The sequence below is a fragment of the Melanerpes formicivorus genome, unplaced genomic scaffold (genome assembly GCF_026170545.1).
Source record: "Melanerpes formicivorus ecotype bairdi unplaced genomic scaffold, bMelFor1.0.p_v2 SCAF_6, whole genome shotgun sequence".
NCBI classification, from domain to species: Eukaryota; Metazoa; Chordata; class Aves; order Piciformes; family Picidae; genus Melanerpes; species Melanerpes formicivorus.
The window spans coordinates 34774429-34798024 of record NW_027142358.1 but is presented as its reverse complement, the minus strand read 5'-3'; the positions used below and the strand labels follow the sequence as shown (position 1 = coordinate 34798024).

The following is a 23596-nucleotide window of genomic DNA, read 5'->3' as shown; positions in this document are numbered from 1 at the left end:
GCTCTCAGTGCGCACTTGCAGCCCACAAAGCCAATCAGATCCTGGGCTGCATCAGGAGAAGTGTGGCCAGCAGGGCAAGGGAGGTGATTCTCCCCCTCTGCTCAGCTCTGGGGAGACCCCACCTGCAGTACTGCCTCCAGTTCTGGAGCCCCTATTACAAGAGGGATGTGGAGGTGCTGGAAGGTGTCCAGAGAAGGGCCAGGAGGATGAGCAGAGGGCTGGAGCACCTCTCCTGTGAGGACAGACTGAAGGAGTTGGGGCTGTTCAGTCTGCAGAAGAGAAGGCTCCCAGGTGACCTAATTGTCGCCTTCCAGGATCTGAAGGGGGCTACAGGAAGGCTGGGGAGGGACTGCTCAGGATCTCAGGCAGTGATAGGACTAGGGGGAATGGAATGAAGCTGGAGGTGGGGAGATTGAGGCTGGAGGTGAGGAGGAAGTTCTTCACCATGAGAGTGGTGAAGCCCTGGAATGGGTTGTCCAGGGAGGTGGTTGAGGCCCTGTCCCTGGGGGTGTTTAAGAGCAGGCTGGATGAGGCTCTGGCCAGGCTGATCTAGTGTGGGGTGTCCCTGCCCATGGCAGGGGGGTTGGAACTGGATGATCCTTGTGGTCCCTTCCAACCGTGAATGAAACTATGAAACTATGAATGGCTTAATGCTTCAGCATACTTGAAATAACACAAGACCTGATGGCCCTGTTCAGGTGTGACTGGGGGTAACCCATTTCATATAGGCTCTGCTAAGTTCAAGTCAAAGCCCCATTCACTGGGAGGGTGTTAGAGTGCAAGGAAGCCTCAAGGGCATCAGGGTCAACTGATAACTTATAGTTTCATAGTTTCATTCAGGGTTGGAAGGGACCACAAGGATCATCCAGTTCCAACCCCCCTGCCATGGGCAGGGACACCCCACACTAGATCAGGCTGCCCAGAGCCTCATCCAGCCTGGTCTTAAACACCCCCAGGGACAGGGCCTCAACCACCTCCCTGGACAACCCATTCCAGGGCTTCACCACTCTCATGGGGAAGAACTTCCTCCTCACATCCAGCCTGAATCTCCCCACCTCCAGCTTCATTCCATTCCCCCTAGTCCTATCACTGCCTGAGATCCTGAGCAGTCCCTCCCCAGCCTTCCTGTAGCCCCCTTCAGATCCTGGAAGGCCACAATGAGGTCACCTCGGAGCCTTCTCTTCTGCAGACTGAACAGCCCCAACTCCTTCAGTCTGTCCTCACAGGAGAGGTGCTCCAGCCCTCTGCTCATCCTCCTGGCCCTTCTCTGGACACCTTCCAGCACCTCCAGATCCCTCTTGTAATAGGGGCTCCAGAACTTGTTGTGAAAGCTACACAAAAACATTCAGTGGGGGATAGAATGGAATGGAATGGAATAGAAAGCATAGAATTAACCAGGTTGGAAAAGACCTTCAAGATCATTGAGTCTAACCTATCACCCAACACCATCTAATCAACCAAACCATGGCACCAAGTGCCTCACCCAGGCTCTTCCTAAACACCTCCAGTGATGGTGACTCCACCACCTCCCTGGGCAGCACATTCCCATGGCCAATCTCTCTTTTTGGGAAGAATTTCTTCCTAACCTTCAGCCTAAACCTCCCCTGGCACAGCTTGAGACTGTGTCCTCTTGTTCTGGTACTGGTTGCCTGGGAGAAGAGACCAACCCCCACCTGCATAGTTATGTATAGTTAAGCAATTACAGAGGTTGCACCTTAACTTTAATGTTTCCTTTGAACCACCAAAAGGAGGGGAAAAAGGTTGAGATTTCTGTGAAGAATGTTCCTTGTTTCATTTCGTGTCGTGAGAATTACAGCTGTGCCATCCCTTGAGGAACGAGGCCAGAGCTTTTCCCCAACATGCAATAGAGCTGAATTGTCCTTCATCACTCCTGCCAGGGTGGTTACTTCCCTCTCTTTCTGTGTTTTAACCACTTAATGAGAGAAAGCTGATAAGCATCCCCACACTGAAGACCAAAGTATTGTTCCTCATCCGATTCTCACCTCTGCGGCCGTCACAACTTGGATGGCATTAGCAGGAGCTTCAGTCTCTGGGACGAGTGCTGCCATGTACAAATGTATTCCCTCTAGGAGCAGTGATCAAGGATGAAACTAAAACCCAGGAGCCCAAAGGAAAATCCTCAAAGATGAAGACTAAAGTCCAGGAGCACCAAGAGAAAATGGGAATGACTTGTAAGGCCATTCCACAAAGGAAGAAGGAAGTGCAAATCACAAGAGGCCAAAGATAATGCTGGAAGCCTTGAAAGTGAATGCTGAGAAGGGTAAATATGTTTCTTTTTTATCCAAACAACCACATTAGCACATGAATGAGGAAATGTAGACAACACCTGGTGTTTGCTGTTCACACTCTTCATGTTTTGACATCTTGGCAAGAAGAAAAACCCACTGACCAACCAAGCACTACAGCCAGTGAAGCAAGAGTAAGAGGTGGACAGCAAATCTTCTCCAGGCTCTTGTAACAACTGTAAAGGGTGGTGAGGAAGGGGAACACAGAAGGGATTCCCAGGCGGTTCAGGTGAAAAATCTTTAACCCATCAAACTGCCCAGGACAGTCTGGACAACAAACTTCACTACATCCTTTGCAAGGGAATTTTCGAGTACAAAGACCCAAGCTCTAGGTGTTTCTGAGGACCCTGATTGTCAGACAGTCTCTGTGCAGCAGCAATAGCTCAATGTTCCGTGCCAATTAATTTCAATTGTTCATGTGGATACTGCATAGCCTGTTTAATCCTCCCCCCTGGCTGGCTAATCTCTTGCAGGAACATATTTTTTGTTGTCCAGGACTTCCTCTGGCAGCTTGAAGTGTTTCTCAGGACATTACTCTGTGAAAGAAGCTTCACCAAGCTGTGACAGCACTTTCTGTTCTGCTGGCTGTTGTTAGGAGACTTCTGCCTGGTTTAGTCAGGTCCAAATGGAAACCATTGAAAGGGCAAAAAATGTTAACCACCTTTCACCTCTGCCTATGAGAAAGTACCTACACTGCAGTAAGGGTATCCACAGACTTCTGCACAAAGGGATGGTAGCCTGGGTCCATGAGGCAATGAGGCAGCTTAGTCTAAGGTAGCAGGCTGCTGGATGGCCTCCTGGGCTCTGTTAGCTGTGTCAGGTGAAGCACATCATTACAGATCAATTTGCATTTGTTCAATGGGGAGGATGCAAGTGGGTCACAACTGCCCACCACTGAGAGTCAAACCCACTGGATTTACTAGTAGAAGGTTCCCTGCATGTGGGGCAGCAGGAGGTGAGAAGAAAGGTTCTTGGCAGAGGAATCCTTCACCAGGCAAGTGTATTTTAGAGCACTCCTCTTTCCTCATTGTTAAATCAAATTTTCCTGAACCTGCATTTCTACAGCACTTGGGAATCAAGGAAAATGTCAGGAAAGAAGGATGAGCCTGGGACACCAGCTGCCCAAGCAGTTCAGAGGCATTTTCTACAGCAGTGTTTAGTATGGAAACAACCGAACTGGATACTCTTGCCTTGCATTCTGGTGCAAGGTTTGTGTATCTCCATTTTGGAGCTCTGAGAAGACAGCTCTGAACAGCACAGGCACATTGCAGATTGCAGGCACCAGCACCCCAGGTCTGGGATCTTGCTGCTTCTCTGATCACAATAATATTCAGAAACTAGGAGAGGTAGAAAAGTGCCATCAAGCTATGGCCTGAAAAACAGCGGGGAAGGAATGCCACAACAGCAAGGTCACAGCAGGAGCAGGGTCAGGAGAGAAAAGAGAAGGCCTGGGAGGAGCAGGGGAGAAGGTCCTCTTCTAGAGAAGTAGGAAAGCCCAGGTCCAGGAAAGCCTTCATGCTGCTGAGCAGGTTGCTGGATTCCTCTAAGCCTGGACAATGTCTGGTCCTCAGAACAGGACCAGATGAAAGGCAGGGCAGCCTCCTGGATTGCTCTGCCCTTCCAAGGTGGCTGTAGGCAGAGAGGGGAGGACCCTCCCTCAGTTCTTGGTGCTCATATGTGGGCAACAAAATCCCTTTTCATTTTCTGTGGGCAGTGTCAGTTCCCCCTTGCATGGTCCCTTCTCCAAAGCACGGAGAGGTGACAGGAGGTCTGCCTGGATTCACCAGGAAAAGGCAGCTTGGAGGGAAAAATGGTACAGGCTGCGATGATGATTCCTGTCAGCTGCCCACATCCTTCTCATCAGGTCAGGATGTCACCCTGGAGCACAGCTCACCTTCCTTACACGTCACTGCTTCGCCTCTGACTCACCTCACACCTTGTACATTACACCATTCCCAACCAACTTCCCTCTCATAGCTGGCTACAAAATAGGAAAGTTTAAAGAAGAGCATTTCTCAATCCAGTGCTAATGACCTTTTGACCTGTAGAAAGCAGCACCTTCCAGCTTCTGGTTTTATTGCCTGCTCACGTGGTGACAGGGGACAGGTCCCACTGCCACTTGCACACATCCTCTGCCCACCAGAGCAGGGGCAGAAATGCATGGGAAGGAGGGCAGGAGTCACTGCCTGGCACAGCTGCCTTGTCAGAAGCCACCTTCTCAAAAACAGAAAGTATTGCTCAAAAACCTCTTTGGTTGGGTCTCCCCCCTGCTGTTTTAATTACATCTTTACACAACTGATTTGATCACAGTCATCCTTACACAAAGGCTTGGATATGGACTGCATTTTCTCAGAGAAATGTGCAGAACCATGCCCCCAAAATATGGAACTCTGCACAGGAGCAATTCCTTATATGCAGTGCCTGTGCACCTTCACTCATGGCTTATCACTGAGGGGTTTTTATCACAAGGACACATTTTTCTTGGGCTGAGTTCCATCTGCGTAGCAGCAATGGCAAAAGAGACCAGCTCTTCTCAAGTCACCTAAATCAGTCTGCTCAAGCCAGACACTCAACCAGGAGCTCAGCTGAGATGCTCTGACATGTCCAGCAATGAAGGTGGCAGCTCTTTTGGATGCTGGGATGCAAGGATAGACTCTTCTTCAGGCCTTGGATGTGTTTGGACTTGAAGATTGTAAAGCCAAACTCCTTTGTGAGTCCAGTTTGTGGTAATTCCATTGTTCCATTGTGTGTTACATCCCTCAGACAAGGTCTGGTTGGTGGAACAGTCACCTAAGAGCTGTCTTCTACACAGGCTGCAAAACCCAAGAAAGAAGCGGGGGGGTGGTGAAAGCATCCTTCCTCCTGCACATCCTGGGTTGCTTCTCACATGATCTGGTAGGGGATGGGTTCCTGCAGCTTTTGTTTCAAAAGGAAGCCTCCTACTGTGAGAACAGCAGCGACCACCACCACGGTGGGCACCACCACCACGGTGGGCACCACCACCAGAGGAACCTGGGAGCCAGCAGCAGGCTCAGAGCTCTCCGACTCTGCTTTCACCTGGATGTCAGAGACGAGCTCTGTGCATAAAAGAGAAAGAGAGAGGCTTAGATTTGTTTTGCTGAGCTAGTTAATTTCAAAGGTGAAGTGCAGTTGAAGTGTTGCAATCTGGAGCTGATCAGAAACTGCTTTTATTACAGATTGTTTCACAAATGGCCACAGCAAGCAAGAAACGAAAGTGCAGCTAAGAGTTTGTGATGTCTTTACCCTCAAAGACTGTGAGATGCTGGCTTCTGATAGAGGAAACAGCAGCTACAGGTCACTGGAAGACAACATTTCCAAGGGGACCTGCAGATTGGTTGTTAATAGATCAGAGAGCTGGCAATCAGGCACAGACAGCCTTGACACAATGGTGTAAACCCTGCAGGGAGATGAGTTCCACTTCAGCCTTCCTCCTATATAGAGCTGCATTTTGACAGGTGCAGGATCTAAACTGTGATGGAAAGGAAAGGGCTTGTAAACCTGCCAAACCATTTTTACCCCCCCATCAGAATTGGAGCAGAGCCATGAATCAGCCAGGAAGGGAGCATTTGAGAGCTGGGTGCCGCTCCTGAGCCGGCCTGCAAACACTCGGGGTCCGAGGTTGTTAGCTAATCCAACTCACCAGCGTTCCTCTGCCCGGTGAGACCTTCCTGGAGCTTGACAGGGCCAACAACAGCATGCACTGTTTCATGAGCAGAATCTGCATTCCTCTTGGACCTGCTAGCACAGCCCTGATAGCAGCGGGAGGAGTCGTCATAGTGCCTGCACACCAGCAGCTGACACTGCAGGTACACTGCTGGGTAGCGGTTCACGAAGGAGAAGGCTTTAAAGCCAAAGCGAACGGTGCTGCTGTATGGGGAGTAGTAAGAGGAGTAGGTAGGATCCTTAATGCACCTGGGAAGATGATATAAAGCCAGTGCATTAGCTGCTGGGAACAGAAACACTCTCACACTCTCTCTGTGCAGTATGGTTTGAGTTTAAATATAGAATCACAGAGTCATGAAATGGTTTGTGTTGGAAGGGACCTTTAAAGGTCATCTAGACCAAGCCCCCTGCCATCAGCAGGGACAGCTTCAGCTTCAGCAGGTTGCTCACAGCCCCATTCAACCTGGAATGTTTACAGGGATGGGGCATCTACCGTCTTTCTGGGCAACCTGGACCAGTGTCTCAGCTCCCTAGGATAAAAAACTTCTCGCTTCTATCCAGCCTAAATCTCCCTCTTGTCCTGTCACAGCAGGCTCTACTAAGAAGTCTGTCCCAGCTTTCCTATAGGTTGCCTTAAGGCCTCCCTGAAGCCTTCTCTTCTCCAGGCTCAGCAATGCCAACTCTTTCAGCCTTTCTCCATAAGGGAGGTGTTCCAGCCCTCTGATTATTTTTGTGGCCTGCTCTGGACCCATTCCAACAGGTCATGGCCTTCCTGTGCTGAGGGCTCCAGAGCTGGACCCAGCACTGCAGGTGAGGTCTCACCAGAGCAGAGATACCAAGGATTGTCCTGACTCAGGTGTGGGACTGTGAACCTGTCATGAGCCTGACTCAGCAGTAGGTCCCTACACTGCTGTTACTGATGTGAACACCCACCAGGGAAGCAGAGAAATTCAAATCCCACCAAGCAGAGAAGGGAAATAAAGTAGCATGAGTCTTCCATGCCTGGAACACTGAGAGCCAGAGAATGATAGGAATATTTCAGTTGGAAAAGACCTTTCAGGTCACCCAGTTCTGCCATTCTCTAGCTCCACCATGGCTGGGGCTAAACCATGTCTCTCAGCACCACATCTCTGTGTCTCTGATACACCTCCAGGGGTGGGGATCAAACCACCTCCCTGGGGAGCCTGTTCCTGGGTTTGACAACCCTTGTACTTTTATGCTCCTTGTTCCCTGTGGGTTTTGCACTCTTGATAACAATCCACAACTTTTCCACTCCAAATCTAAAGGCACATTTTGTATCAAATTAAGCAAAATGGTTTCAAAGTCTGGAACAGTAAGAACAGGTTAAGGACTTTATCAACTTATCTCTTGGAAAACAGACTGGTTTGTATTCTGCTGTTGCAAAGCTCTAGAATTCTGATGTACAGAAATGTGGAGCCCTTGGCATCCCTGCATTTGAGGCATCTGTTTCAGACTTCTCCTTCTACACTGCCTGCCTGGGTGCTGGACTGCACCTGCTGAATGTTCTTTGTCCTATTAGATTTTTCTCCAGGCTTTGCCAAAAAGTCTTCCTTAGAAATATATTCTCTCCTGGGAAGACAGATTGACACAGCTGGGGCTATTCAATCTGAGAAGAAAAGGCTCTGAGAAGACTTCATTGTGGCCTTCCATTATCTGAAGGGGGCTACAAGAAAGATGGGCAGGGACTTTTTAGGGTGTCAGGGAGTGATAGGACTGGGGGGGGATGCAGCAAAACTAGAAATGGGGAGATTGAGACTGGATGTTAGGAAGAAGTTGTTCCCCATGAGGGTGGTGAGAGCCTGGCACAGGTTGCCCAGGGAGCCTCATGCCTGGAGGTGTTTGCAGCCAGGCTGGATGTGGCTGTAAGCAGCCTGCTGTAGTGTGAGGTGTCCCTGCCCATGCCAGGGGGTTGGAACTGGCTGAGCCTTGAGGTCCCTTCCAGCTCTAATGATTCTGTGATTCTGTATTTGTGTTGAGAATTGCAACCAACATTTGCTGGCCCTAAATAACCTCCCTCATAAATTAGGCACTCTCAGAAGTACGCAGACAGACACTGAAAGTAATTCTTTAGCAAGTTCTTACCCACTTCTGATCAGCTCATAGGTCCCTGTCTCAAAGTTGTTGGGGTCAGGCGATGCCACACACGTGTCCACAAACAGCAGCAGACCTGTGTCAGCGCTGTTAAGAGAGGCTTGAAGGAACAAATTCTGGTTCAGGCCAACATGGTATGGGAAGTCCTGCACTGGCCAGAGGAAGGATGAGGAATTGTATAAGGTCAGGTTGACGTCGTATCTGCCGTACTGGGTTTCACTGACATCCAAGACATCGTCATCTGCAATGTACATGACTTGCACCCAGGTGTTCTGGAGCATTCTGCAGTTGAAGTGGAAGTGAAGGTCCTTTTCCCTCTTGATGATCTTGCTACCAGGAGCAGGCACTTTTATCACATTGGAGTAGGTGATGGTTTCACCATCGCCCTGTTCGACACATGAGATGAGCATCACATTATCCCCTGCAGCCATGCTCACAGCAGGCACTGTGGTGAACCTCTGCATGTGCCAGGTCCTGGCCTTAGGCAGAAAACATCCTCAACCCCCTAGGTGGCCTGCATGGGATTGCTCACTTTACTGTCTCCTCTACTTTGTTCTCTGGAACACCACTGTGAAATGGACACAGGGATTGCCTGAACTGGGGGAAGGGTAAGTAGGAATTGTGTAACAAAGCATAGGGAAGGGATTGTGCCCCTCTGCTTGGCACTGTGAGGCTGCCTCTCACATACTGCCTTCAGTTTTGGGCCCTTGCTACAGGAAAGACATTGAGGGGCTGCAGCATGTCCAGAGAAGGGCAACAAAACTGGTGAAGGGTCTAGGGAATAAATCTTATGAGGAGCACCTGAGAGAACTGGGATTGCTTAGTGCAGAGGAGAGGAGGCTGTGGGCAGACCTCATTGCTCTCTGCAACTCCCTGAAGAGAGACTGTAGTGAGGTGGGGATTGGACTCTTCTCCCCAGTATAGGTGATAGAACAAGAGGAAATGGCCTGAAATTGTGCCAGGGGAGAGTTAGGTTGGAGAGGAGGAAACATTTCTTTGCCACAAGAGTGGTCAGGCATTGGGATGTGCTGCCCAGGGAGGTGGTGGAGTCCCCATCCCTGACGCTGTTCAAGGAGTATGGCACTTTGGGACGTGTTTAATAGCCATGGTGCTGTTAGGTTGAAGGTTGGACTCGATCTTAAACATCTCTCCCAGCCCAAACAATCCCCTGGTAGGCTCCAGAATCACCCACTGCCTCTCTGGGCTTCGCAGTAGCTGTGGGCTACAACGCCCCTCACAATCCCTGCCACTTTCCCAGGCACCTGTTCAGTTCCCACACCCAGGCTTGGAGAGCTCTCCAAACCCACTGATACCAACCTCTCTTCGTGTACCACATCCATTGTATGGCACGTTGAATATCACCTCAGCTGAGGTAACTGTTGGCCTGCAGTAAGAGTCAGACAAGCTGATGTTCCACACGGGGTAGCCCTGGGCCTCCAGGCAGCGTCTGTCCAGAGCCACGCGCATGGAGCTCGACAAGCACACAAGGGCTGGGGGGAAAACCAGCAGTTATTTGGTAGTTTTAGGCACCTGATCACACTTGCATGTTACAGCTTCAACAAATGCAGTAGCTGCTGCCACTGAGAAGAGAGAGTTCATAAGCCCAACCACATACTTTTACCCTTTAGCCTCAGCTGTGAATAGGCAACAGCTCCTGACAAGCTCCAGCTCACCTTCAGTGGCTCTGCTAGCAAAAATACATAGCCTGCAACGGGCTTCTGCCTCCAGACTGTGCCACCAAAACTGCCCAGGGGGAGTTTTTCCTGAATCAGAATTCAAAAGACATTGTGGAAAGCACAGGGCTAAATGCTGGCTCACAGAAACACTGCTTGGGTGGGAGGAGGTCCTGAAACCATCTTTATGAGGGTTCACTGAGGCCAGGACATGAAAAGCGATGATCCCAGCGAGAGTTTGGCCCTGGGTGTAGTGACATAATGGCAGGGACCTACTAACAAAGACAGCAGAGCTAGATGTGATGGCCACTGATTGTGCCTGAGGAGGCTGAGGGTGCATATTGCATAAATTTTGCTGCTGGGGCTGCAGTACTGCAACAGGTTGCCCAAAGAAGTGACTCTGAAGATTTCATCCTTTGAATGTTTCTAAAGACTCAAGGAAATACATTTATAATGGGCCAGGCCTGGTGCTGGCCATAGCTCTGCTGTGAGAGGTTGGACTAGGAGAATGGAATGGAATGGAATGGAATGGAATGGAATGGAATAGAATAGAATAGAATAGACCAGACCAGGTTGGAAGAGACCTTCAAGATCATCGTGTCCAACCCATCAACCAATCCAACCCACCTAAACAACTAACCCATGGCACCAAGCACCCCATCAAGTCTCCTCCTAAACACCTCCAGGGATGGTGACTCCACCACCTCCCCAGGCAGCCCATTCCAATGGGCAATCACTCTCTCTGTGTAGAGCTTCCTCCTGACCTCCAGCCTAAACCTCCCCTGGCGCAGCCTGAGACTGTGTCCTCTTGTTCTGGTGCTGGCTGCCTGGGAGAAGAGACCAACCTCTGCCTGGCTACAGCCTCCCTTCAGGTAGTTGTAGAGAGCAATAAGGTCACCCCTGAGTCTCCTCTTCTCCAGGCTAAGCAACCCCAGCTCCCTCAGCCTCTCCTCACAGGGCTGTGTTCCAAACCCCTCCCCAACTTCGTTGCCCTTCTCTGGACTTGTTCCAGCAAGTCAACCTCCTTCCTAAACTGAGGGGCCCAGAACTGGACACAGTCTAAAGGTCCTTTCATAAGAATAGCTCTGTGATTCTATGACAATGCTCTGTGATTCTATGACAATCTGTCCACAAAAGCAGAAAAAGTATGCAGGAATAATGATGTGATGAGGAGGAATAAGAATACAGCTTGCCCATGGCACAAAACAGCTGAAGGGAATTATTTTGGTGTTACAGAACACAGAATCAACCAGGTTGGAAAAGACCTTCAAGATCATCAAGTCCAACCTATCACCCAACACCATCTGATCAACTAAACCATGGCACCAAGTGCCTCATCCAGGCTCTTTTAAAACACTTCCAGTGTTCTTGAGCTACCTGCCTGCAGTGCCACACGAACTGTGCCCTGGTTATTTGCATATATCCCCAGGTTGGGGATTGTTTTCCTGCAGAAGTTAGCAGAAGTTGGACTAATAAATCCTGGCAAAAAGGGAAAATGTCCCATGTGCTTGGAGGTCTTCCTAAAATGGAAACCAATACTGGCTGTCTGAAAGTGATTGGTCAGTGGGCAGTTCTGAAATTCAGGCAGGAGTGGCCTCTGCTGGGGATTTCTGCTGCAGCCTTCACAAATCCTTATTCAGCAAACAAAAGCAGGGCGTGAAAACTTCTGAGCAAGGAAAACATTACAGGCAGAGCTGAAACTTACAGAAGTTCTTGTCGGCTGGGAAGGACTGGTAGTGAGCACGGAACCACTGACTGGAGTACCTGGAGTCACTGTGAAATCTGACAGTCATGAGGTTCGAGGACGATGTGTAGCTGGGATAAGAACTGGAACAGATTTTCCCAAGCAGAGGAGAAGTGTTGGGTGGCCCATCGTGGACCTCGATGTAGCCACTCTGGCATCCACCTTGCAAGCTGAGGAATGAACAGCAAAAAGCATTTGGTAAGCTTGAGGGTTGGAAGTGCTGAACAAACCAGCCCCTCACACAGTTCCCATGCAGCATTATCAACAGGGGAACTGTGGATGTAGCTGAGATCTGGAACCTGTTCACTGCCCAGGCAGAAGGAGTTTTACTTACTGAACACTCCAGAAATTGAGGCTGATGCGGAAGTTGTTTGCCACTTGTATTTCCCACAAACAATCTGCATTAGCTGAGTGGCTGGAAGGGTATGAAGGACTCTCAAGTATTCCAGAGGAATTGAAGAGAAAGCCACCACAATTATAATTCCTAGCTGGAAAACAAACAAACAAACCAACAAATCACCACCACCAACAACAAAAAGAGGGAAAAAGTCAAGAAATAAAATGCAGTTGCATTTAAATTCAGTTCTGATCAAATGAAAACACTTTGCAGGTGTGGAGTCCATGGCAACAGCAGCTTGTATCTCTAGCGAGGCTGAACAGTAAGCTACAAGTGTGATGATCTCTGCACAGACCTCTGTCTGTCCCTTGCCATTTAACAGCTGATAGGCTAAAGGCAGAGGTGGATGAGAGCAAGCAAGAGCTGCTGGCCCAGGGAACGTGAAAAGTGGAGAAGGAAGACTGCCCACAGGCAACACACTCTGGAATCCATGGCAGGCAACAGAGTCATAGAGACAAAGGGAACTGATGTGTAGGACATGAAGAGTTAGAGCCAGCAGTGATTTCTTCCAAGGGCACTGGGGGCAGCAAGTGACACAACTCCAAGCCGTGCAGCAGCAGCTACTGCAGGTGCAAAGGAAGGCAGCAAAGAGAAGCAAGCAGCAGCAAAGAGCAGACTCACGTGGAGAAGTTGATGGTTCAGGGGTGGTGTATCTTGCATCTGTAAGGGAATGAAGAGGAAGAAACAAGTGAAGGCCTTGTGGATGAAGGAGCCTCTTAATCTCTCCCCATGTTAGAGTTCCTCCAGTCCCCGAATCATCCCTGTGGCCCTGCTTTGGACTCTCTCCAGGAGTTTCCCTTCCCTCTTGAACTGGGTAGCCCAGAATTGGACACAGTATCCCAGGTATGGCTTCCACAGGGCAGAGTAGAAGGGGAAGAGAATCTGCCTCGACCTGCAGGCCACATTCATCTTTATTAGAATAAACCTTTATTAGAATAAACCAAACCAGGTTGGAAGAGACCTTCAAGATCATCGTGTCCAACCCATCAACCAATCCAACCCACCCAAACAGCTAACCCATGGCACCAAGCACCCCATCAAGTCTCCTCCTGAACACCTTCAATGACGGCGACTCCACCACCTCCCCGGGCAACCCATTCCATAGCGCAATCATAGTTTCATAGTTTCATAGTTTCATAGTTTCATTCAGGGTTGGAAGGGACCACAAGGATCATCTAGTTCCAACCCCCCTGCCATGGGCAGGGACACCCCACACTAGATCAGGCTGGACAGAGCCTCATCCAGCCTGCTCTTAAACACCTCCAGGGACGGGGCCTCGACCACCTCCCTGGACAACCCATTCCAGGGTTTCACCACTCTCATGGGGAAGAACTTCCTCCTCACATCCAGCCTGAATCTCCCCACCTCCAGCTTCATTCCATTCCCCCTAGTCCTATCACTGCCTGATATCCTGAGAAGTCCTTCCCCAGCCTTCCTGTAGGCCCCCTTCAGATCCTGGAAGGCGACAATTAGGTCTCCTCGGAGCCTTCTCTTCTGCAGACTGAACAGCCCCAACTCCTTCAGTCTGTCCTCATAGGAGAGGTGCTCCAGCCCTCTGATCACCCTCGTGGCCCTTCTCTGGACACGTTCCAGCACCTCCACATCCCTCTTGTAATAGGGGCTCCAGAACTGGACACAGTACTCCAGGTGGGGTCTCACCAGGGCTGAGTAGAGGGGGAGAATCACCTCCCTTGCCCTGCTGGCCACACTTCTCCTGATGCAGCCCAGGATCTGATTGGCTTTGCGGGCTGCAAGTGCACACTGAGAGCTCATGTTGAGCTTTTTGTCCACCAGCACCCCCAAGTCTCTCTCCTCAGGGCTACTTTCCAGCCAGTCACTGCCCAGCCTGTATTTGTGCCTGGGATTGCCTCGACCCAGATGCAGGACCCTGTACTTGCTCTTATTGAACTTCATGAGGTTGGCTTGTGCCCACCTCTCCAGCCTGTCAAGGTCCCTCTGGATGGCCTCCCTTCCCTCCAGCGTGTCTGCTGCACCACACAGCTTGGTGTCATCAGCAAACTTGCTGAGGGTGCACTCAATGCCACTGTCCATGTCCCCCACAAAGATGTTGAATAAGACAGGTCCCAGGACTGATCCCTGAGGGACTCCACTTGTCACTGGCCTCCACTGGGACATGGAGCCATTGACAGCCACTCTTTGGGTGTGGCCATCAAGCCAGTTCCTTATCCATCTAGTGGTCCACCCATCAAACCCATGTGTCACCAGTTTGGAGACCAGGCTGTAGTGCGGGACAGTGTCGAAGGCTTTGCTCAGGTCCAGGTAGATGACATCAGTTGCTCGCCCCTCATCTATTAATTTTGTCACCTGCTCATAGAAGGCCACCAGGTTGGTCAGGCAGGATTTGCCCTTGGCAAAGCCATGCTGACTGTTCCCAATCACCTCTTCACTATACTTTTGAGCGAGTAGTGACTCCAGGAGGATCTGTTCCATGATCTTTCCAGGCACAGAGGTGACACTGACTGGCCTGGAGTTCCCTGGTTCCTCCTTCTTGCCCTTTTTGAAGATGGGGGCAATGTTTCCCCTTTTCCAGTCTGTGGGGACTTCACCAGACTGCCAGGACTTTTGAAATATAATAGAGAGGGGTTTAGCAACCTCCTCTGCCAGTTCTCTCAGCACCTGTGGGTGTATCCCGTCGGGTCCCATGGACTTGAACACTTTCAGGTTCTTCAGATGATCACGAACCTGATCTGCACTTACAATGGGCAGTTCTTCCTCCCCGTCCCTGGCTTTGACTTCCATAACATCAGGAGTGTGGCTAGAGGCCCTTGCAGTGAAGACTGAGGTAAAGAAGTTATTAAGTACCTCAGCCTTTTCCTCATCACATGTGACCATGTCACCAGTTTCCTTTCTGAGGGGGCCCACACCTTCCCTAGTCTTCTTCTTCCCATTAATATACCTGTAAAAGTTCTTAGTATTCCCTTTAATCTCCCTGGCTAGATTCAACTCAAACTCTGCTTTGGCTTTCCTGACCAGGACTCTTGCTGCTCGGGCAGCTTCCTTATATTCCCCCTGTTCTACCTGTCCTTCCCTCCACTTCCTGTAGAGTTTCCTTTTAAGTAATAGTGTGTCCAGTAGCTCCTTGCCCATCCAGGCAGGCCTCCTAGCATTCTTACCTGCTTTTCTCTTTGTTGGTACACAGAGCTCCTGGACACAGAGGAGGTGGTCCTTGAACACTGACCAGCTGTCCTGGGTCCCTCTTCCCTCCAGGGCTTTGTCCCACGACACTTTGGCTAGCAGATCCCTGAAGCGATCAAAATCTGCACGCCTAAAGTCTAGGGTCGTGAGCTTGGAATACTTCCTCCTGATTGCCCTGAGGATGTTAAATTCAACTGCTTCATGGTCACTGCAGCCAAGGCCGTCTATGAGCCTCACATTGCTTACCAGCCCTTCCCTGTTGGTGAGAACAAGGTCCAGCATAGCACCATTTCTTGTTGGTTCCTCCACCATTTGGAGGAGGAAGTTGTCTTCTATGCAGTCCAGGAACATCCTGGATTGCTGGTGCCTTGCTGTGTTGTCCCTCCAGCAGATATCCGGGTGGTTGAAATCACCCATGAGGACCAGGGCTTGTGACCTGGAAGCTGCTTCTATTTGCCTATGGAGGGCCTCATCTGCTTGGATCTGCTGGTCAGGTGGCCTGTAGGAGACCCCCACAGTAATATCTTCTTCCCCTGTCCTGCCTTTAATTTTGACCCATACACTCTCAACTAGCTCATCATCCCTCCCCAGTTGGAGCTCCACTGATTCCAACTGGCTATTGACATAGAGGGCAATCACTCTTTCTGTATAGAACTTCTTCCTAACATCCTAACATCCTAACATCCTAACATCCAACCTGAACCTCCCCTGGCGCAGCCTGAGACTGTGTCCTCTTGTTCTGGTACTGGGTGCCTGGGAGAAGAGACCATCATCCGCCTGTCTACAACCTCCCTTCAGGTAGTTGTAGAGAGTGATAAGGTCACCCCTGAGTCTCCTCTTCTCCAGGCTGAGCAACCCCAGCTCCCTCAGTCTTTCCTCACAGGGCTGTGTTCCAGACCCCTCACCAACTTTGTTGCTCTTCCCTGGACTCGTTCCAGCAAGTCAACCTCCTTCCTAAACTGAGGGGCCCAGAACTGGACACAGGACTCGAGGTGTGGCCTAACCAGTGCAGTGTCCAGGGGCAGAATGACCTCCCTGCTCCTGCTGGCCACACTGTTCTTGATGCAGGCCAGGATGCCATTGGCCCTCTTGGCTGCCTGGGCACACTGCAGGCTCATGTTCAGCCTACCATCAACCAGCACCCCCAGGTCCCTCTCTGCCTGGCTGCTCTCAGCCACTCTGACCCCAGCCTGTAGCACTGCATGGGGTTGTTGTGGCCAATGTGCAGAACCCGGCACTTGGATGTGTTCAATCTCCTGCCCTTGGATTCTGCCCATCTGTCCAGCCTGTCGAGGTCCCTCTGCAGAGCCTCTCTACCCTCCAGCAGATCAACTCCTGCCCCCAGCTTGGTGTCGTCAGCAAATTTACTGCTGATGGACTCAATGCCCTCATCCAGATCATCAATAAAGATGTTAAAGAGCACAGGGCCCAGCACTGATCCTTGGGGCACACCACTAGTGACTGGCTGCCAGCTGGATGTGGCACCATTCACCACCACTCTCTGGGCTCGGCCCTCCAGCCAGTTCCTAACCCATCGCAGTGTGCTCCCATCCAAGCCATGGGCTGACAGCTTGGCCAGCAGTCTGCTATGGGGGATGGTGTCAAAGGCCTTGCTGAGGTCCAGGTAGACTACATCAACAGGCCTCCCCACATCCACCAGGCGGGTCACCTGATCATAGAAGGAGATCAGGTTGGTCAGGCAGGACCTGCCCTTCCTAAATCCATGCTGGCTAGGCCTGATCCCTTGGCCATCCTGTAAGTGCTGTGTTATTGCACTCAGGATGACCTGTTCCATGATCTTGCCTGGCACTGAGGTCAGGCTGACAGGCCTGTAATTCCCTGGCTCATCCAACCGGCCCTTCTTATGGATGGGCACCACGTTGGCCAGCTTCCAGTCCTCTGGGACCTCGCCAGTGAGCCAAGACTGCTGGAAAATTATGGAGAGTGGCTTGGCCAGCTCATCTGCCAGCTCTCTCAGCACCCTAGGATGAATCCCATCTGGTCCCATGGACTTGTGGGGATCCAAGCTGCTAAGGAGAGTTCCAACCACCTCCTCATGGAACGTAGGGAAACTGCAGCTCCCTGGCTCCTTCTGCCAGCTCTGCAGGCCAGCTGTCAGGAAGACGTTCTGCCCTTCTAGTAAAAATTGAGGCAAAGAAGGTGTTAAGTATCTCTGCCTTTTCCTCATCCTTGGTTACAATGTTCCCCTCCGTATCCACCAAGGAGTGGAGGTTTTCCTTTCCCTTCCTCTTACTATTAATGTATTTATAGAAGGACTTTTTGTTGTCCTTCACTGTAGAGGCCAGTTTAAGCTCCAAGTGTGCTTTTGCCTCCCTAATTCTCTTCCTACAAGACCTAGCAACATCCTTAAACATTCTGTGGGTTGCCTCCCCTCTCTTCCAAAGGTGATACACCCTCTTTTTTTTCCCCTCAGTTCCATTAAAAGTTCATGAACCATCCAGGCTGGCCGTCTGCCCCGGCGGCCCATCTTCTGGCACATTGGCACAGCCTGTCCCTGAGCCTTCAACAATTCTTCATTGAAGTAGGTCCAGCTCTCCTGGACCCCTTTGTTTTTAAGGGCTTTATCCCAAGGAACCCTCTGAATTAGTTCCTTGAGTAACCCGAAGTCTGCCCTCCGGCAGTCCAGAGTGGAGGTCTTCTTGCCGCCCCTCTTGGCTTGACCAAAAACCGAGAATTCAATTATCTCGTGGTCACTGGACCCCAAACACCCTCCAACCACCACATCGCCCACCAGTCCTTCCCTGTTGGTGAAGAGGAGGTCTACTTGCAGCCCAGGTGACCACTGGTGTGCTTGGCCTCTAGGGCACGTGGCTGGCTCATGGGGAACTTGTCCACCAGCAGCAGCAGCAGCTTCTCTGCAGAGCTGCTTTCCACAGCTTGGAACACAATGTCTGAACACACAGCCAAGTGTGGCTAGAAAGGGTCACTGTGTGAATGTGTGCCAGCACTTAGGAGGCACAAGCAATGCTACCTGAGCACACAACTCCAGCATCTTCACGGTGGCCACAGTTGTGGACGCCCCAGCCGTTGTGCCTGCACTGGAAGAGGGAGGACTGATTGCCTGTGCAGTGCACATCATCCAGGTAGATGCTGCCAGAGCCTTGTCCAAAGTAGGCATTAGATGGTGCAGAAAGAGCAAAGCCACATCCTAGCTGCCTGCAGACCACCTGGGCATCGCTCAGGTCCCAGCTGTCATGACAGACAGTGCCCCAGCTCCCGTTGGTGTGAATCTCTACACGACCTTCACAGCGGTTCGTGCCATTCACCGGCCTCAGGGAGGCACCTTGGAAAAGGAGGGAGAGGGAAGAGATGGGAAAACCATCTCTCTAGCACTCTGGTGCCTTCTCTCAGCGTGGCACTGCCACACTTGCTCAGTTTCAGGCCAGCAGAACTGCCACCTCCAGCTCAGGTAGGCTGTTTGCTTCTCTGGCTCTGCTCTGCCCTGGGCAAGAGCAATCCCCACCCTGTGAGCCCCAAAAGTAATGGCCTTGAAAATCATGACAAGTTGTTCAGACCCACCTGGAGGAGCTGTGGAGCTGGCTGGGGTTGTCACTGTGGTACCTGTATTGGAGGAAGAGAAAGAAAGAAGTGAGGAGCTTGTGGGTGAAGGAGCAAGGGCAGGTTTGCTCTCAGCAGCGGGGATGTTGGTGCCACCCTGTCGGATGGCAATGCAGAGCCGGAGGGATTCTGTGGGGTGGTCTGCCACAGTGGGAACAATGAAGATGATAGAATCCTAGAATGCTAGAATCACTGTGGTGGGGGTTAAAAGGGACCTCTGGAGGTCATCTAATCCAACCCTCCCTTTCAATGCAGGCACACCTTGATTAGGTTGCACAGGAAGACATTCAGGTGTGTTTATAAAGTCTCCAGAGAAGCAGACTCCACTGCCTCTCTGGGAATGCTGTTGCAGTGCTCTGGCACCCTCAAAGTAAAGCAGTTTCTGCTTAAGTTCCCAGAATCACTGAAGGCATTGGGTTGGAAGGGACCTCCAAAGGTGAGGGAGCTGGGATTGTTTAGCCTGGAGAAGAGGAGGCTCAGGGGTGACCTCATTGCCCTCTACAACTACCTGAAAGGTGGTTGTAGCCAGGAGGGGGTTGGCCTCTTCTCCCAGGCAACCAGCACCAGAACAAGGGGACACAGTCTCAAGCCGCGCCAGGGGTGAGGAGGAAATTCTTCACCGAGCGAGTCATTCGGCATTGGAACCGGTTGCCCAGGGAGGTGGTTGAGTCATCGACCCTGGAGGCGTTCAAGGGGAGATTGGACGTGGCACTTGGTGCCATGGCCTAGTCATGGGGTCTGTGTTGATAGGTTGGACTCGATGATCCTCGAGGTCCTTTCCAACCTAAGTGATACTGTGATACTGTGATCTTGTCCATTTCTCCTGCAGGGAGGAGGGACATCTCCAAGCAGATGAGGTTGCTCAGGGGCTAAGCAAGGTTGGTCAAAGTTGACCTTGAATGTCTCCAGGGCTGGAGCCTCCACCTCATCTCTGGGCAACTTTTTGCACTATTTCACCCCTCTCATTGTAACAAACTTCCTGCTGATGTCCAGCCTCAATCTGCTGTTTTCAAAGCCTTGCCTCTCATCCTGTCACTCCAAGCCCTTCAAAAAAGTCCCTCCACAGCCTTCCTGTATGTTTCCTCCACATACTGAAATGCAGCTAGAAGATCTCCCTGGAGCCTTCTATTTCCCAGGATGAAGAGCCCCTACTCTCTCAGCCTGAGTTCAAGCGGCACCTCCTGTGTGCTAGTTTGTACCCGCTGCCCCTTGTCTTACCACAGGGCACCACTGAGAAGAGCCTGGCCCCATCTTCATGACCTTCACTCATTAGATATCTGTAGCCACTGATCACATCCCCTCTGAATCTTCTGTTTTCCAGGCCAAAGAGGCCAAAGCCTCTTAATCTCTCCCCATATTAGAGTTCCTCCAGTCCCCGAATCATCCCTGTGGCCCTCCTTTGGACTCTCTCCAGGAGTTTCCCTTCCCTCTTGAACTGGGTAGCGCAGAATTGGACACAGTATCCCAGGTGTCACCGGTTGGGGCTGTCCCCTTAAGAAAGGGAATATGGTGGACGGAAGTTGGTAAATGAAAAGAACAATCTAAACTAATTTCATTGGTAAAGTGGGAGGAAGCACCTTCTGAACTGGGAGTGCAGGAGTAGTAACCTGGGCATTCCGGCACTTTATCTTCAGTCTTGCTTCCGCTCCTCCGCAGGGCAGCAGCTTTCTGTGCTGGGCTTTCTGCCAAGGCTTTGGCCTTGAAACTGATAAAGGCCTGTATTAACTCCTTCCCAGTTAACACAAATGGCTTCTAACTTTTTTTTTCTCTTTCTCTCTCTTTCTAACCCACTCTGGGGAAAAGGGAGAGAGAGGGGGAGAGTGGAGGTGGGGAACCCCCTCAGCAGTGGGGGGGAACTCTCATTTCTGTGTTGCTTTATTCTATATCTTTGTATATATTGTAGATATTGTAAATTTGTATATATTCCCCTGCATATATTACATTGCTCTGTAAATATACAGCTCCACTGCTTTGCTAATTCAGCTGTGAGTTTTTTTTTTCCCCTTTCCCTTCAGTTTTCTTTTCCATTACTTTGCAGGGGGAGGGAGGAGGATTTTGGGCCTTACCCTTCCAACCCTACCACACCAGGTATGGCTTCCACAGAGCAGAGTAGAAGGGGAAGAGAATCTGCCTCGACCTGCAGGCCACATTCATCTTGTTGCAGCCCAGGAGACCACTGGTGTGCTTGGCCTCTAGGGCACGTGGCTGGCTCATGGGGAACTTGTCCACCAGCAGCAGCAGCAGCTTCTCTGCAGAGCTGCTTTCCACAGCTTGGAACACAATGTCTGAACACACAGCCAAGTGTGGCTAGAAAGGGTCACTGTGTGAATGTGTGCCAGCACTTAGGAGGCACAAGCAATGCTACCTGAGCACACAACTCCAGCATCTTCACGGTGGCCACAGTTGTGGATGCCCCAGCCGTTGTGCCTGCACTGGAAGAGGGAGGACTGATTGCCTGTGCAGTGCACATCATCCAGGTAGATGCTGCCAGAGCCTTGTCCAAAGTAGGCATTAGATGGTGCAGAAAGAGCAAAGCCACATCCTAGCTGCCTGCAGACCACCTGGGCATCGCTCAGGTCCCAGCTGTCATGACAGACAGTGCCCCAGCTCCCGTTGGTGTGAATCTCTACACGACCTTCACAGCGGTTCGTGCCATTCACCGGCCTCAGGGAGGCACCTTGGAAAAGGAGGGAGAGGGAAGAGATGGGAAAACCATCTCTCTAGCACTCTGGTGCCTTCTCTCAGCGTGGCACTGCCACACTTGCTCAGTTTCAGGCCAGCAGAACTGCCACCTCCAGCTCAGGTAGGCTGTTTGCTTCTCTGGCTCTGCTCTGCCCTGGGCAAGAGCAATCCCCACCCTGTGAGCCCCAAAAGTAATGGCCTTGAAAATCATGACAAGTTGTTCAGACCCACCTGGAGGAGCTGTGGAGCTGGCTGGGGTTGTCACTGTGGTACCTGTATTGGAGGAAGAGAAAGAAAGAAGTGAGGAGCTTGTGGGTGAAGGAGCAAGGGCAGGTTTGCTCTCAGCAGCGGGGATGTTGGTGCCACCCTGTCGGATGGCAATGCAGAGCCGGAGGGATTCTGTGGGGTGGTCTGCCACAGTGGGAACAATGAAGATGATAGAATCCTAGAATGCTAGAATCACTGTGGTGGGGGTTAAAAGGGACCTCTGGAGGTCATCTAATCCAACCCTCCCTTTCAATGCAGGCACACCTTGATTAGGTTGCACAGGAAGACATTCAGGTGTGTTTATAAAGTCTCCAGAGAAGCAGACTCCACTGCCTCTCTGGGAATGCTGTTGCAGTGCTCTGGCACCCTCAAAGTAAAGCAGTTTCTGCTTAAGTTCCCAGAATCACTGAAGGCATTGGGTTGGAAGGGACCTCCAAAGGTGATCTTGTCCATTTCTCCTGCAGGGAGGAGGGACATCTCCAAGCAGATGAGGTTGCTCAGGGGCTAAGCAAGGTTGGTCAAAGTTGACCTTGAATGTCTCCAGGGCTGGAGCCTCCACCTCATCTCTGGACAACTTTTTGCACTATTTCACCCCTCTCATTGTAACAAACTTCCTGCTGATGTCCAGCCTCAATCTGCTGTTTTCAAAGCCTTGCCTCTCATCCTGTCACTCCAAGCCCTTCAAAAAAGTCCCTCCACAGCCTTCCTGTAGGTTTCCTCCACATACTGAAATGCAGCTAGAAGATCTCCCTGGAGCCTTCTATTTCCCAGGATGAAGAGCCCCTACTCTCTCAGCCTGAGTTCAAGCGGCACCTCCTGTGTGCTAGTTTGTACCCGCTGCCCCTTGTCTTACCACAGGGCACCACTGAGAAGAGCCTGGCCCCATCTTCATGACCTTCACTCATTAGATATCTGTAGCCACTGATCACATCCCCTCTGAATCTTCTGTTTTCCAGGCCAAAGAGGCCAAAGCCTCTCAATCTCTCCCCATATTAGAGTTCCTCCAGTCCCCAAATCATCCCTGTGGCCCTGCTTTGGACTCTCTCCAGGAGTTTCCCTTCCCTCTTGAACTGGGTAGCCCTGAATTGGCCACAGTATCCCAGGTATGGCTTCCACAGGGCAGAGTAGAAGGGGAAGAGAATCTGCCTCGACCTGCAGGCCACATTCATCTTGTTGCAGCCCAGGTGACCACTGGTGTGCTTGGCCTCTAGGGCACGTGGCTGGCTCATGGGGAACTTGTCCACCAGCAGCAGCAGCAGCAGCTTCTCTGCAGAGCTGCTTTCCACAGCTTGGAACACAATGTCTGAACACACAGCCAAGTGTGGCTAGAAAGGGTCACTGTGTGAATGTGTGCCAGCACTTAGGAGGCACAAGCAATGCTACCTGAGCACACAACTCCAGCATCTTCACGGTGGCCACAGTTGTGGACGCCCCAGCCGTTGTGCCTGCACTGGAAGAGGGAGGACTGATTGCCTGTGCAGTGCACATCATCCAGGTAGATGCTGCCAGAGCCTTGTCCAAAGTAGGCATTAGATGGTGCAGAAAGAGCAAAGCCACATCCTAGCTGCCTGCAGACCACCTGGGCATCGCTCAGGTCCCAGCTGTCATGACAGACAGTGCCCCAGCTCCCGTTGGTGTGAATCTCTACACGACCTTCACAGCGGTTCGTGCCATTCACCGGCCTCAGGGAGGCACCTTGGAAAAGGAGGGAGAGGGAAGAGATGGGAAAACCATCTCTCTAGCACTCTGGTGCCTTCTCTCAGCGTGGCACTGCCACACTTGCTCAGTTTCAGGCCAGCAGAACTGCCACCTCCAGCTCAGGTAGGCTGTTTGCTTCTCTGGCTCTGCTCTGCCCTGGGCAAGAGCAATCCCCACCCTGTGAGCCCCAAAAGTAATGGCCTTGAAAATCATGACAAGTTGTTCAGACCCACCTGGAGGAGCTGTGGAGCTGGCTGGGGTTGTCACTGTGGTACCTGTATTGGAGGAAGAGAAAGAA

At 51.2% G+C, this 23596-nt stretch overlaps 1 protein-coding gene across 1 annotated transcript in view; it reads right to left on the bottom strand.

Annotated features, from left to right (window-relative positions):
- Positions 1–4206: 4206 nt before the first annotated feature.
- Positions 4207–23596, bottom strand: part of DMBT1 (deleted in malignant brain tumors 1) — a 46251-nt gene continuing 26861 nt past the window's right edge. The window contains 12 exon segments of the mRNA XM_068140484.1: positions 4207–5383; positions 5968–6239; positions 8094–8488; positions 9420–9592; positions 11481–11689; positions 11854–12007; positions 14152–14155; positions 17877–17908; positions 18053–18376; positions 21014–21371; positions 22764–22903; positions 22972–23295. Coding sequence (XP_067996585.1) covers positions 5190–5383; positions 5968–6239; positions 8094–8488; positions 9420–9592; positions 11481–11689; positions 11854–12007; positions 14152–14155; positions 17877–17908; positions 18053–18376; positions 21014–21371; positions 22764–22903; positions 22972–23295 — 2579 coding nt within the window. The 3' untranslated portion in view covers positions 4207–5189.